A 15829-nucleotide genomic window follows, 5' to 3' on the forward strand; every position below is an offset into this window, starting at 1 on the left:
ATGTCAAAATAGTATTTAGATGATTTATGCAGATTAAAGTACCGATAACATACTGTGAAAATACTCAACTACAAGTCAAGATCCTGCATTTAAAACCTTATTAAAGTGAACGCATGTATCATAGTGAAGTAAAAAGTCAGTATTTTGCTGTTATATATCTGATGTTTTTCATTAACCCTTAAGACCAAGACCAGATCAAATATTCATTAATTTACAGAATTTTGACTCTTTAAGTGCCAGGTTTTTGTCATGATGCCACTGTGTTTTTAGATGGAAAAAAATGTTCTCAATATACTACATGCGAAGTAGATTATTATTTTTTTGACGCTTACAGCCAAGGATCTGTTAATGATTAGCAGAAAAACTGATTTTTATACATTATTATTTTTTGTGCAGTGCAGAATACTCACACGTATACTGCTCTGCACAAAAAATGCCCTTTTCAAAATCTGGCTTTAAAATTATTATACATTAATATTATTTTCTACTTTCATTGAGTTAAGTTTTTAACCAACATCAGTCCTAATTATAAATATAGAATAGTCATTCATTTTCAGAATTTTTACCCTTTAATTGCCAGGTTTTTGTTATAGTGCACTATGTTTTTAGATGGAAAAAAATAATAATGTCAATATACTACATGCAGAGTAGTTTTTTTGGATTATCACAGCCTCGGCGATGTCCTTTTCAATATAGTCATGTGACTGATGTGATGAATAATGTTTTAATGTTTATTCTCATAGTGCTTTGGTGTTTGTCGTCTGTGTGCAGGAGCTGGAGCTGGTGGAGGACGTGTGGAGAGGAGAAGCTCAGGACCTGCTCACTCAGATCGCACAGCTGCAGGAGGAGAACAAATCGCTCCTCACCAACATGTCCATCAAAGACCCGCTGAGTGAGGAGGACCTGCAGAGACATGAAGGTGAGGACAGACGGCAGACTTCACTGACAAGCTGAAAATCATAAAATGTGACACCTAACGGGTTTGTTGGAACAATGCATTTTACAGATGCTGAAATTTGTGTTTTTATTGTTGCTACCTGAAGTTTCGTTATATCGATGTCGACCCTCAATTTAAGGACAATAAAGCTACTTGAAACTTTAAGAGATAAACTAAAGCTAGAAAGACTGAAATTATTTGCTACCTGCTGTTTGTGTTTTGGTTTTGCGGAAAATTTTCACACTCGCTGTGTCTCACTCTTCCTTCTCTCTGTGTTACACACACACACACACACACACACACACACACACACACACAAAAGAGGCCTTCTCTTGTGTCTGACGGAGAGCCAGTCTTGTCTCTGCATCAGAGGCTCTTTCGTGGTTCCACACAGAGGACACAGTCTCCCTGACACACTGCGGACAGACCAGCCTCAGTGTACGAGCACACCTGCGAGACTCTCACACACACACACACACACACACACACACACACGCACGCATGCATGTCCTCACACAAAGCAGGGTTCCCTCTGTACATCTTAATGACGTTTCTCTTCCAGTAAAAACAGATTATAAAGAATGATGAGAGAAATCTGTCTCTGCCTGCGTTCACTGTCTCCTCTCTGTGGTCAGCAGGTATGACTGAGAGAGAGCGGCAGGTGATGAAGAGGCTTAAAGAAGTGGTGGACAAGCAGAGAGACGAGATTCGAGCGAAGGACCGCGAGCTCACGCTGAAAAACGAGGACATAGAAGCAGTAAGGCGACACACGGCAGCCAACTGTGATGTTTTCCTCTTAAAATTGAAAAAAAACCCCAAAAACATCTGTTTTAAATTCTAAAATGACCATTACGCAGAGATGTCACACTGGAGCTGCAATGATGAGCTGATTAATGGATAAGATGATGAATATTCATTATTAATTTTTCAGTTTTAAATAAAGTTTTAAATAAATTTTTAAAAAAATAATTTGATCATGTTTATTTTTTTATTTTAAAAAAGTAAAATATTCGTCTGGCTCTGGCTTCTCAACTGTCAACATTTGAAATACAACATTATTTATTTATTTCATTTATTTATTTTTAAAACTAAAGAAAAATCCCCTCCAAGTCCCGTCCTGATGTGTCGATTTCGCAGCAGCTGGCGTTCCTGAGACTAGAATTAAAATTCGGGCACAAAAAAAACATGTTAAAAAACATTCCCAGAGCAGCTTTTAAACATTTGATGAAGTAGATCTACAGTTCATAACAGAGTTTTTCTTCTGTTTTCATCCTCTCATAGTTAAAAATCTTTTTTTATTATGTTTCTCCGTCTGTGTGTTTGTGCAGCTCCAGCAGCAGCAGTCTCGCCTCATGAAAATCAACCACGACCTGCGCCACAAAATCTCCGTGGTGGAGGCTCAGGGGAAAGCCCTGATTGAACAGAAGGTGGAACTGGAAGCAGGTGCTCAGGCGCGGGCGCAGGAAGTCAGTGCCCTTCGACAGGAAGTCGCGCGTTTAAAGGAACGACTTCAAGGAGACGCGCCCGCCCAGAACCCCGAGGAAACCGCACCTCAGCCTCCGTCACCTGCAGAGGTAACACAGCACATTAAACCATTACAAGAGCGACGTGAGGTTTCAGTCAGATTTAATGTTCACAGTAATAGTTTTTGAAGTTGAGCAACAAAAAAAACCTCAACCCAATAGATTTTAATAGTTTTAATAGACTCTATAATTGTGGTAATTGTTTAAAGGTATCACCAGTAAAACCATCGTTTCCGTTTGGTACAGCGAGCCTGTCGGGCGCTTCTCTCGTGCTGCTGTCCGACGCCTTTTTCTGCCAGTTTCTGGGCACGCATAAAACTTTTCTGCAAGACAAACTGCAAAAAAAAAAAGACAAGAAAAGTATTTAAAAATGAGCGGTGGTGGCGAGTGGATGATAAAACTTGATCAAAAAAATGAACTATATCTATAATTCTCTTAATTATGCATTTAAAATTATGTTACAAAAAAAGGAAATAATATCTCTTTAGCAATTGCTTGACGTATTTTTTACTTTTCTTTCCTTATTAAACTTATTTTCAGGTAATTTTCTTCTAAGTTTTGACTTATTTCTTGCTAATTACTGGGCCATTTTTGTTGAGTTTGTTGCTCTCTGCCTGGCTCATTATTTGGTCCAATATTCAGCCGATGTTTTGTTCCTGCATTTTATTTTAATGATCACCGATAAAATTAATTAATTAAAAAGTGCAAAGAAAGTCTCGGCATGGGAGGAACTTTGTAAAACCTCAGGGAGATTTTTATTTATCCATTTTTTAAATTTATATTTTTTACTTGACCTTTAAAAAGTTTCCGGGAGCTTTTCTTTTTCTGATGTCGATCCTTTCACATTTACTAAAGACACTTCGATAAAGTTTCAAGTTTCCAAATTCCAAATATTGACAGAAAGATTTTCGTTTTTATAGTAAATGCACATCGGTTCCAAATGTTCGATTATCGGTCTCATTGACTACTAATAATCAGTATCGACCATGAAAAACTAATAACTGTTCTCTTCACGTTTTTGAATGAAATCAAGTCACTTCGCTCAGGTTTCAAAGGGTTAAAACCGCCTGACTGAAAGAGACAGTAGCGAGGACAGTTTTGTACAGAGATAATAAAGTGTCTTTTGCTCCACCAGCGTGCTAAAGCTGCTGCTGCAGCGGTGCTGGCCGCTGAGGGCTGCTCAGACGCACGTGACCCGTCTGAGCCGACGGTGGGCGGGTTTGACCCGTCCCCGCCGCCGCGCCCCCCGCCTGGTTCCCTCAGCCCAGAGGGACACGAGTGTGGGGACGAGGAGGACGAGGCGGTGTTGCTTTGGGTAATGCGGAAGTGCTCGTTAGCGAACCAGAGTGGTGTGATTGTCCCGACTCTAACTTCAAATCTTCACCCCCCCCCCCCCCCCCCCAGGAGAAAAACCACATCAGTAGAGACACAAACCAGTTTGTAGACTAACATCTGATGGACCCATGAGGAGCGCTGAGCGGCTTGGCATGGGTGTTAAAACTAACAGTGTTAGAGGGATTTGTCGCCTCGCAGCCAGCTGGGTGAGACTTTCTGGACGGCTGCAGCGATGACCTTTCTGAATATAGATCACCCCGACAGCTCGGCCTTTAACAGCACTTGAAGTTGTCCTTTAATGCACCGTGATCCTCAAACACTGACAATAGAAATGGTAGTTTAAAGTCCAACTGGAATGATTTTTTTAAATACTTCAGCAGAAGTTTGTTTTTTTGCTCACATTTTTCAGTGTTCTGCTTTTCAAAAAATAACAAAACAGTATGGAGAAATTCATATGTTATATATTTTGAGACGCACAATAATCATCGCTACTCTCCAATACTGCCAAAGACACGTCTGTCCGTGACACGTTGGCTAAAAGTTTGTTCACTTTGGTCCCCTGCAGGAGCTCAGCCTGCAAGCTCCCATCAACACTTTTATCTTACCTTAAAAAAACTGATAAAACATTTAAAATCAAAATTATTTTTGGCTGCACAAAAGAGAAAACTAAATTTCAGTTGGACTTGTTTGTAGAATAAATATTATTAAAAATAATTATGATTTGTTTGTTTTTTTGCTCAGTGCATGAGCGACGTCTGACAGCCGCATGTGTTTTTGATGCGTTTTGGGTGTTTTTTTAACAGTGACATGAATGTCTCGAATGTGCTGAGTTTTTTAAAAAAAACAACAAAACAGAGTTTTAGCTTAAAGTTAGGAGGGAAGGGCGAACAAATGTATTGGAACAAGGCCCGATGTCTGACTTAGCGTTCACCGTCTGCCACCAGGAGGCGATGTGCGATGAGGACATGCCTGCTGTGTTCCAATATTTTACAAAGGTATCCTCACTTCCTTCCCGCCTCCGTTCCTTCCTTCCCTTTTTTCTGGTTTCGTTTCCTCTTTATGATGTGTTTTTCTCTTTGCAGGAGGCGCTTTGTGAGGAGGAGGCAGGAGGTCCGGACCCAAAGGACCCCAATCGGCCCCGGTTCACCCTGCAGGAGCTGAGGGACGTCCTCCACGAGAGGAACGAGCTCAAGGCCAAAGTCTTCCTGCTGCAGGAGGAGCTGGCCTACTACAAAAGGTGCTCCCAGGCACAAAATATGTCAGTGAGGAGATAAACTGTCGCAATCGCATATTTATTTATGATCTTTTGTTTTTGCAGCGATGAGACAGAAGATGAGATTGTCACTCCTTCTCCGTCTCCTTCACCCGAACTGAGGACTCGCTCCCGTTCTTCTGCGCAGCCGGAGTCTGGAATCAAACGCCTGTATGTCGTTCTCACATATCACACTCGCTTCTGCTCGTAGAAACACTCGCACCGACTTCATTTCTTCACTTTGAGATGAGTTAAAGTCCAAAACACTCAGATTGCTTTGCATGTGCTGAGAACAAGCTTATTAAAATGGCCCCTGCACGCTCAAACATTTACATTTTTCAAAAATGCAAATGAAATCTTTGAGAGAAGTAACGCCTTTTCACCAGCAGTAGTAATATTTAGTATCATTTCTGGCTGGGAACATTAACTATGTGATAAGATTTCAATACACTGGAAAATAAGAGATTGTTGTGGTGGTGGATTTTAACTCTGAAAACTGAGGAAACTTGGCTTAAACTTTTAGAGAAACACGGGAGGAAAGCAATGAGTGACTTTAAAAAATTACCCAAAATTAGCAAGAAATGAGGTAAAAAGTTACAAGAAAGAATAAATTAAAAAATAAATTAAATAAGAAAATAAAAAATAAATATACATTTACAGTTAGTAAGATTCCTGGACATTCTTCCCTTTCTAATAATCCTCTCTCTCTATTTATTGTTATATTTTTAATCATTTCATTTCTGTCAGCTTTTCCTAATTTCTTGCAATTTGCAGAACATCTGTTGCCAAGTTGCTCGTTGCCTTTTTAGTCATGTTTTTAAAAGAAATTAAAGCAGCTGAATCACGTGTCAAAGGTTAAAATGCTTGTGAAAGGCGTAAATGTCACACCCATAAAAGAAACCCTTCAGCATAAATTTAAAATATAATCGCAGGAATATTTGTGTTTCAGCTGTATCCACTAAAAAGAGCTCTCGCTGCACATTCTCACACTTCCTGTGTTTGTTCGGCATGTTTACAACATGGACTGATGTAATCTGGCTAAAGTGGCTAAAACAACATTTGGTGCTTTTAGAGCCATCGAAGGAGCTTTTTATTCTGTGAGGTTTCTCCAGCGGGAGCTGGTTATGTAAGAGGAGGAAGCTTTTGATTTTTTAACCAACGTGGTGACGTTACTATAAAAAATGGACATGCGATGTGATCAACAGCAACTCTTAAGACTTAAAAATCATCTTAATTTTAGGGCTTCATCTATGATTTTTATTCTCAGTTCATCTGTCAGTTATTTTTTAGAAATAAATATTATATGTTTAGTCTTAAAAATACAAAAAAAAATTCAAATGTTTTGTCTGACCATCAATCCAAATCCAAATACTTTAAATTTCAAATAATAGAAAAAAAGACAAAAAAAAATCTGCCAATCCTCGTAGTTTGAAAGGAGGCGCTGTGTGTACCAATTCAGATTTTTAATTTTTAAAATTTTTAAATTTTTGATGCAAAATGTAAAATCAGTCATACCAGATCTTTGTAGAGAAAGAAGAAAATTATTTGAAATTAAATAATAAAATATAATAGTAGTAACACAGAAAATAATAAGTAATGATAATCAGTTAATAAATAGATAAAAAAGAAATAAATAGTGAAATAGTAAAAAGAAAATAGTGAAATATCTAAATAAATATGAAAATAATAAAATGTTATCAATAAAAATAAAACAAATATCTGAGTAAATCTTAGCTTCTGACATGGTTTTCTTAATTGTTATAAACATAAGAGACTTAAAATAGAGTTCACTTTGAGTTTAAAGTAAATTAACAGATTGGACTGAATTAGAAAAATAGCTTTATAATTATACATTTTCCATGATAAGATAAAAGAAAAGTTAATAATAGTGCAGAATTTATAATCAACACATTTAAAATCCATAATATCAGTTTTACCTTCAATAATAAAATGCATGTGATGTTTTAAATAGAAAGCGACCTGAGGATCGGTATGTGTGACGCAGCAGTCACGTGATCGCTCACGTGATCGCTCACGGAGGGAAATCAGAAAGTCACGTCTAACAAACTGTTTTTGCACGTGTTTTCTCTTCTGTTTTGAATTCTCATTTTTATCAGCATGTGCACAAAAGATGCTCGACTTTTTCCCTCAGCTCCGTCAGACGCGCTCACCGCGCTGCGTGCATGGTTAACGGGTCATGGCTGGCACGATGTGGTCACGGGACGCACACACACACACACACACACACACGCAGCAAAACAAGCACTCATTTTATTCCTGTGGACACTAAAATGAACTTGAGCATGACTTCCGTAGTTTTCATGCAAACTTGACACGAGTTTTGGGTCAAAGCGAGGTCAAAGGTTGATGTGGTCCCTGTCTCCTCCCCTCCCCCCCTCTGTCTCTTCCTGTTTGTGCTTGTGTGTCTTTACCTTTGTGTAACAGGATCTTCACAGCCATTATGCCGATGGTGGCGGCTGGTTTGATCCCAGATGACCCCACTTTACAGCCAATCAGACGTCTCATATCGCTTGTATGACTCTATATGTGTTTGGCGTCAGAGTCTCCGCAGCTAACAGCCTCCTTCCTCCTGCATGTGCCGGCTTTTTCACCCAATTTCCCACCTTTTGCAGCATTCTGATTGGCTGATTGTGGGGTTGTCTTGTTATTATTGACCGATTGCAGATCATGAAAAAAATCAGCCAGTCAGAATTTACATGCAGCCTGTCGTCTTTTTCCGCACTGACCACAGTAACAACATGTCTGCGCCTCTAAAACTCATAAAAATAATTCTGTTTTTATTCACAAACTTAAGCTCTTTTAGCTTTTTTTTTATAGTAACTGATGAAACAGCTTATAACAAACGGCGAACTCATCATATTTCATCCTATAGAGCTGCATTAACACCGTCGGTTCATTCCAGGTATAATTTTATAATAACATCAATAAAAAAACATAATTTGCTCTGTGCAGCATTAAGCATTCAGTTTTAAGAAGTTTACTTAAATATTTAATACTCATGCTGCTTTATCTTCCTACTTCATAACAATAAGAAGGTGAATATTGTACTTTTATCCAACTACATTTATTTGACACCTTGAGTTTAGTTAACCCTTACCACACAAAACATGATTTAAAAAAAAATTTAAATTTTGAATTTTTAAAATATGATACTGTGTAAAAGATTTCATTATCCAGCAGTAAAGTATATAAAGTGGGTGGTTTTTCAGGGCTGATACCGAGTATTTAATGAGACGGATAACTGATATTTGGAACCGATATGCATTTACAATAAAAATAAAAATATTTCTGTCAATATTTACAACCTCCAACACAAAACTTTGTTTAAATGATGTTAAATGTTTCATCAAAACTGAAACATTTAACATCTTATACAGCAACTTTTTTTTTATAAAGTCAAGTGAAATTTTAAATAAAAAACGAATTTCTACAAAATGTAAAACTCTGGTTTTACAGAGTAAAATAACTTTTTAATTAATTTCTGAGTTTTTAGTGGAATATCACAATTAATTTACCAAAAATAACAAGTTTAAATGCTGCTAACACTGCTTACACATGACTGATGTTCACTGCACACGCTGCGTCCACCTGTGGACATCACAGTGACGCTCCTGTCCTCTGTCTCTCGTCTTCTCAGGTTTAGTTTCTTCTCACGTGACAAGCAGCGGAGCTCGCAGCGGAGCGGGCATTTCGACGCCGGCCTCGGCTCGTGGACGGGGAAGGACGACGTGTACACGGAGGAAGCGCAGGAGGCGTTGCAGCACATGTAGAGTCGCAGGTCACTGGACAAAACTCTTAACACTCCCATGTCCGTCACTCCGAGGCCGGCTTGTGAAGCGCTAGATTGCACACCAAAACCACCACTAGTGACCGAAAGGATCGAGTTCTGGAGGTGAGACAAGACCAAGAGATTCGCTTTGTTGAGGCTCCAGCTTAGACAGAAGTTTATTCAAACAGCGGAGAGTCGTACTGTATCATCTCTGCGAGTTTATGGCACATACACACCTAAAAAATGTCAGAATATGTTGGAGGAGAGAGAAAAGTTGTAGGACTGGAAGTGGAAAGTTGGTCAGCGGGTGAAAATGAGGACACAAATGAAGGCTCGGGACACAAAAGTGTGCTGCACATTTATTGCCTAAAAATGAAATAACTCAAAATGTTTGCTATTTAATGAAAAACAACGGTTTTACAGCATATCAAATTCCGTACATAAATTAAAAATAAAACACACAATCACCGCAGTCTGCTTAAAAATGAGAGCAAAACTTTTGTGTCCCGTTAATTTATCTTAAATTTATCTCTCCAAAATATCTCGCAAGCAGCTCATCGATCCATCACCAGCGCCTTTAAAAAAAGTCAAACTTTGTAGCTCCACATATTTAAAGAGTACGGGGCTTTGTGTCTAAAATGTTGCATAGAATCACAATTTAAAAGATGTGTGCAGAAAAATCTATTAAAAATGCTTTTCATTTAAAATAAACATCATGCAATATGTTGTAAATACGGAAGACGTTGCCTGCCAAGAAAAGAAAAAAATAAATGCATAAAAGGTTTAGTTAAAATAAAAATACTCTTAATAACTCGTAATTTTGACTAGAAAAATGACTTAATTGCTAAAAATTTTGACTTAGTTTCTAAAATGTTTAACTTATAATTTTTACTGAGTGTAAAGGCATTTACTTAATTACTAACAATTCTGACTCTCCTAAATTTTGACTTATAATTTTGACTTAATAACTCATAGGTTTGACTTTTTAAACATTTTTAAATAATAGCTCATAACTTTGACTTATGATTTTGACTTTGAGTGTCTAGAAAAATGACTTAATTACTCACAATTTTGACTATGTTTCTAAACTTTTTGACAAATAAATTTTTACTTAGCATAAAATTATTTAGTTAATTATTCATAATTTTGACTTAATTTAAAAATTGACTTAATTACTTTTCATTTGGCTTAATTTGGAATATTGACATAACATCATTTTGACTTTTTTTTAATTTGAATACTCGTAACGTTGACGTGAGAACTCGTCATTTTTACACAGTTTTAATTGTTTTTAATGTTTTTTTCTTGTCTTGGCAGAAATGGGCTTCCATAAGAAAATGTATGCTGCTCTCTGACTTACAGCCGATACGAAACGAACTAAACTTGACTAAAAGCTACAAAGTCTGTTTTTAACTCTAACAGTGCCAAAGCTGTCTTCATACATACATAGTAAATTGTAATTTTGCATATATATGAAAACTTACAGTGTTGCAATAAGAGTAATTCCAGTCTCACCAGCTGAACCAAAGCACATTATGATACATTAACAGATGCAGTATATTTAAAAAAGAAATTAAAAAGTTACTCAGCAGCTTTTAATCTATAATATTAGCAGATACCTCATTGCTTTGAAGCACTCCGTGACTTAGTATTACTCAGTTTTACTCAAACAGCACCATCAGTATTAAACGCCAGAAACAAGCTGTCAGTGAGCGACTTTACTTCTTAACTTCATTTTTTTACACGATATTTGTTGACAATAAATAAATTATCAAAACAACACCAGCCTTATCCTTTAAAAATGAGTCTCCCCAAACAAATTGGCACATATATGAGCCTCTGAGATTGAATTTATCTTTTAGAAAAAAATTTAAATATCAATAAAAGGACATGATTTTATTAAAAAATGCAAAGTTTAAAACCACAAAGTACATATTTTGTAGAATGACAGGAAAACATTCGTTAATATTTAGAAAAATGCTCAAAGTTTTGCCTCAAAGCCTGGCAACATTAAATATTATTGTTTGTTAGCACCATAAAATATCTAACTTAAAGCACACATATGTAGAAAAATGCTAATATAAATAAAATGTAAATTTTGTGACGTAAATATCTACTAGAAAGCTGCGTACGTGCCGACTTGTGCTTTTATGCATCATTTATACAAAGCCTCAAATATAAACAAGCTATGTTGTCAAATTGCACAGCAGAAATGTAAAATCGTGTAGCGAAATAATCCTTTAAATTGTGTTCAGGAGAAGCTCAGAAGAAAGAAATGACCGAAAGTTGACAAAGCGTGGTTTACATTTTTGAATTTAAAAAACAAAGCTAATCGCCGGTTGCTGCTTCTGCTTTCACGGCTGGCGTTTTCGTTTAACAGACCGATGTTTCGCCGCTGAGAGCAGAGCGACGCGCTGTGGTGTGACCGGGAGTGTTTTAACTGTAGTGCCACTTCTTTATTTATACTCACCAGGCGAGGTGGAACAAATGAATGTAAAATGACAGGAACACGATGCTGAGTGTCAAAGCAGATTCCCGTTTTTTTTACATATTCACAGATATGAAAAAAAAGAGACAGTATTACGTTATAGATGAAATCTTGAAGTCAAAGGGATCTGCACAAGTTTGATGTGAAAATTATAGAAGCCCAAAGAGGACTTTATTAAAATGATCATGTAAATTTGAAGTGAAAATGCATTTCCACAATAGCATTATTTTTCCAAATATGTATGTTATTTGAGCAAGAATTCAATAAAAATACAATAATCAAATTTGCTATTTCACATACTCATAAAGGCGTTTATGACCATATCATTAAAGTGAAAACGCTGCTGAAATTCAGTTTTTTAAAACTTAGCCTGTGGACAAAATTAAAATTAAAATTAAATTAAATTTGAAACTTTAATAACAAAATTAATTAGAAAATGAAAAAGCAATATAAACAATGTTATCTGACGTTGTATTTATGCAAGTAATTTTAAAAGGTAAATGAAAATGCAACTTTTAACATTTTGAAAATGATAATAATAATAATAATAATAATAAAACAATAATAATATGTATTAAATAAATAAATAATAAATAAAAATAAATAGTCAAAAAAAAATAAATGTATTATTATTATTTACAAAGGGCTTTACAGAATGTAAATGGAAGAAAGAAAGACAAAACTAACAACATAGAGAAATACCAACAATTAAACACTTGATGAGTGATGTTGGCGATTAACTGCCCTCAAGACTGCACTGCGAAAATAAAATGAAACAATTAAAAAATTACAAAAATAAAAGATTACCCAATGATAATATAAGAAACTATAAAAGTATAAACTATAAACTATAATAATCATCATAATAATAATCATAATAAACTTGTTAAAAAATAAAACTGTGCTAAAATTAATGTCTTTTTAAAAAGGATAAGTGAAAATATTTATATTATATTTATGTAATTCAAATTTGATTTTTGCATTCTTATTTCAATATTTTATCAGATGACACAAACGTGAAAATTGTAATGCTGTTGTGGAGTTTTTAATTTTCCAGGATTACATTATTATTTTAATAAAGTCCTCTTTGGGCTTCCATAGAATCAATGAAACATTAAAAGGGAAATCTGGTCAAAACAAAATGACGTGTCCAAACACTCTTCGGCTCTTCAGCTCATTATTGATTTCAGTGTTGATCACCGTCTCTCGTGTTTCCCTGATTAAAACGGATATTTAAAAGATAAAATGAATAAATCAGTGCTTCATTAAATGAGCTGGCTTTTACTCAAACACGTCTCCTCGATAATAAAACTTATGTCATGTTTGAAGTGTTTTTCTGTTATTTGTTTTTAATTTTACCTGCATTATACAAAAACTCAACTGATAAAAAATGGTGCATATTATAATTGTAAATAAATTACATCCAACACATTTGATTAATTGTTGGATGAAGACATGTTGAGACAGATTTGACTGCAGATTTGCAGCCACAGTGATAAAAAAAAAAAAAAAAAAACCTATTTTTTTATTTTGTTTAAATGTAAATTTAAATGTTTCAAGTGTGAAACCTTGTTAGGTAAGCACGACATTTTTAAGAACGACCAAAATAAGCACCAAGAGAATAAATATTAAAAAAATAAATATTATTCTGACCAGTCAATCTATGCCCAAAACCTCATAATGACAAAAGTGGGATTTAAAAAAAATATTTTTTTTTTTTTTTTTTTTGCAAATGCATAAAGACAAATATGTAAAATCAGGAATCCCATGGTCGTGACAAATCTGGAAAAGTGGAATTTCCACAATCACATTTCCAGGCCTGGAAAAGTCATGGAATTTTGTATTTTTGTTATGATAAACCTGGATAACCTTTCACCTTTCAAGTTTTTTTTTTTCCCAAATGTATTGTTTTTATCAGGTGTGTTTTATGCTGACGGTTAATAGAAACCCGCTACTGTAGGAAAAGCTCAGGTGTCGTTAATGACACTAACGACGTCTTTGGTCTGTCCAAAAATCCCAATAACCAGGACCCTGAAATCCACCGGCGAAATAGAATTCAGCCTTCGATAATTTATTATTTAGACGTGTGTGTTTCCTGCTGCTGTGATGTCAAAATGTCCTTTGTGGAAAAAGTGGAGAAAACTCCAGAAAGACGTCCCTGCAGCGCTCCTTCGACCTTTACGGCAGAGCGGCGGGAACAGAAGTTACGTGATAGCACTTTTCCCCAAACTTCTCCTGGAGTCTCTCCAAACACAGCTGATTTAATCAGCTCGTTATCAGGCAGCCTCATAACGAGCTGATGGTTTATATCGAGCTGATGGTTTATATCAGCTGTGCAGGACAACGGCTGCAAGAAACGAGACGTCTTTTTTTTAGCAGCAGAGATTGGAGGACTGGTCAAGGTTGAGGGGAAAGGCGGACGTAAATCCTGAATGAAAACCTGGTCCAGAGAGCTCAGCCTCCACGGGACAACAAAGTACACATCCGAGACAACGCAGGAGAGCTCAGACCAGAACCGTCAAGCATCTCTGCAAAGACCCGGAAATATCCGTTTATTGACGCTCCCCATTTAACCTGACAGAGATCTGCAGGATCTGCAGAGAAAAATCCCAAAATCCAGGTATGCAACGCTTGTTTTAATAATAATAATAATAAATAATAATAATAATAATAATAATAATAATAATAAGTTTATTAATATAGCACCTTTAGAAACCCAGTTTAGAAGGTGCTTTGACAAACAAGGCGAGGCAGTAAACCCCAGATTTAATAAAACAATTAAAGTCAGTCAATAATGTTGAACAAAGGCCAGACTAAATTAAATTATTAAATTATTATTATTTTTTAATTATTTTGAGAAAGTTTATTCTTTTAAGATTCTAATTTTTTTTTTTTTTTTTTATAAAATTTGTTATTTTAAGTTACTAAATTATTATTTTGATTAAGTTTCTTATTATTTTAAGATACTAAAATATTATTTTTAAGATGATTATTTTTGAGAGTTTATTTTAAGATACTAAATCATTATTTTTTGAAAATGTTTCTTATTATTTTAAGATACTAACTGGAAAAGATAATTTTGGAAAATAATTTTCAGGACGTTTTCATTATTTTGTCATTTGTGCGTTTCTCATGATTCTGAGAGTGATTATTTTTGAGAGAATCATTATTTTCCGAACATTTTTCATTTTGATAATTATTTTGAGATACTAAATCATTATTTTTTAGAAACTTTAACATTATTTAAAGAATGTTTCTTATTATATTATTAACTGACAGGATCTTTTTTTCCCACCACACTGGCAGGAAAGGCCTTCCATAATTTGTGATCTTGGATTGAGAAAAAGCAGTTTCATGTTACTTTTTTACTTACTCAAAATAAATTTAAATGTGAGATAATAATTTCCGTTAACACAAAAAGGAATCAGACACTCACTCATGTTACTTGCATATTACATCTTTATTCATCGATGCCTAAACCCCAGCATTAAGATTTATTCAACGCTACAACAGCAAAGATCTATTACGCCCTAAAAATGTCCAACAACAGGTCAGTTTAGCTCCTCTGATATTATTCCATTAATTCTACTTAAAAAAAGAAATAATCCAAACTGTAACATGTTTGTTGAAGAAAAGGCTCACATGAAAACATTTCACACATAATGCTACTGTCAGAGAGGCGGCGGGGAAGTGTTGTGTCAAAAACAGCTGAAATTATCGCTTATTTATGACTGGGCTCTTTGTGTTAACACTGATTATTTGTTTTTTTGTGGTATTTTAAAGAAACATTAAAATAGAGAATCAAAAGAATCCTGGAATTCAATAATATACTGAATATTTTGGAAACTTGACTCATGATTTCTGAACACTTTTAGAGAAAAATCTGTAAATGGCTACAGAGTTTTATCAAAAGACGGAGGATAACTTTTGATGTAACAGCCGGATTTTAAACAATACATAAAATTAAATTCATAAAGCTTAAAGAAATTGTTCAAAATGTTCAGAAATACACTAATTTGCTCGCTTGTTTAGTGTTTGGTAAAAAGATCGACACCACTCTCATATCTACCGGATGGGATTTAAAGTTAGCTAGTGATTAGCTTAGCTTATTTTAGCTTAGCATTATGACTAGAAACAGGCGGAAACTGCTAGCTTAGCTTAGCTTAGCATAGAGATAAACAGGGAAGAAGCTAGCTTAGCACAAACACTGAAACCAGGTGGAAACAGCTAGATTAGCTTAGTTTAAAGACTAAAACAGAAGGAAACGGCTTGATTAGCTTATCTTAGCTCAGGATACAAACAAGAAAAAGCTAGCTTAGCTTAGCATAATGACTGTAAACTGGAGGAAACAGTGAGGGTAGCTTAGCATAAAGACCAGAAATGGGGAATAAGCTATCTTAGCTTAGCTTGTGGGCTAAAACCGGGGAAAAACAACTAGCAAAGCTTAGCATAATGACTGTAAACGGCTATCTTAGCTCAGCATCATGAGTGGAACAAGGGGGAA

The 15829-nt window shown here is 35.4% G+C and overlaps 1 protein-coding gene across 1 annotated transcript; it reads left to right on the plus strand.

Moving 5' to 3' along the window:
• Positions 1-762: 762 nt before the first annotated feature.
• Positions 763-9761, plus strand: rilpl1 (Rab interacting lysosomal protein-like 1). The gene is made up of 6 exons (XM_042509337.1): positions 763-919; positions 1573-1694; positions 2266-2511; positions 4878-5032; positions 5114-5218; positions 8706-9761. Exons 1-6 carry the CDS (start codon positions 871-873, stop codon positions 8836-8838), a joined length of 810 nt encoding a protein of 269 aa, XP_042365271.1. The 5' UTR covers positions 763-870; the 3' UTR covers positions 8839-9761.
• The last annotated feature ends 6068 nt before the right edge of the window (positions 9762-15829 follow it).

This window comes from Plectropomus leopardus, chromosome 20 (genome assembly GCF_008729295.1).
Source record: "Plectropomus leopardus isolate mb chromosome 20, YSFRI_Pleo_2.0, whole genome shotgun sequence".
Lineage (NCBI taxonomy): Eukaryota > Metazoa > Chordata > Actinopteri > Perciformes > Serranidae > Plectropomus > Plectropomus leopardus.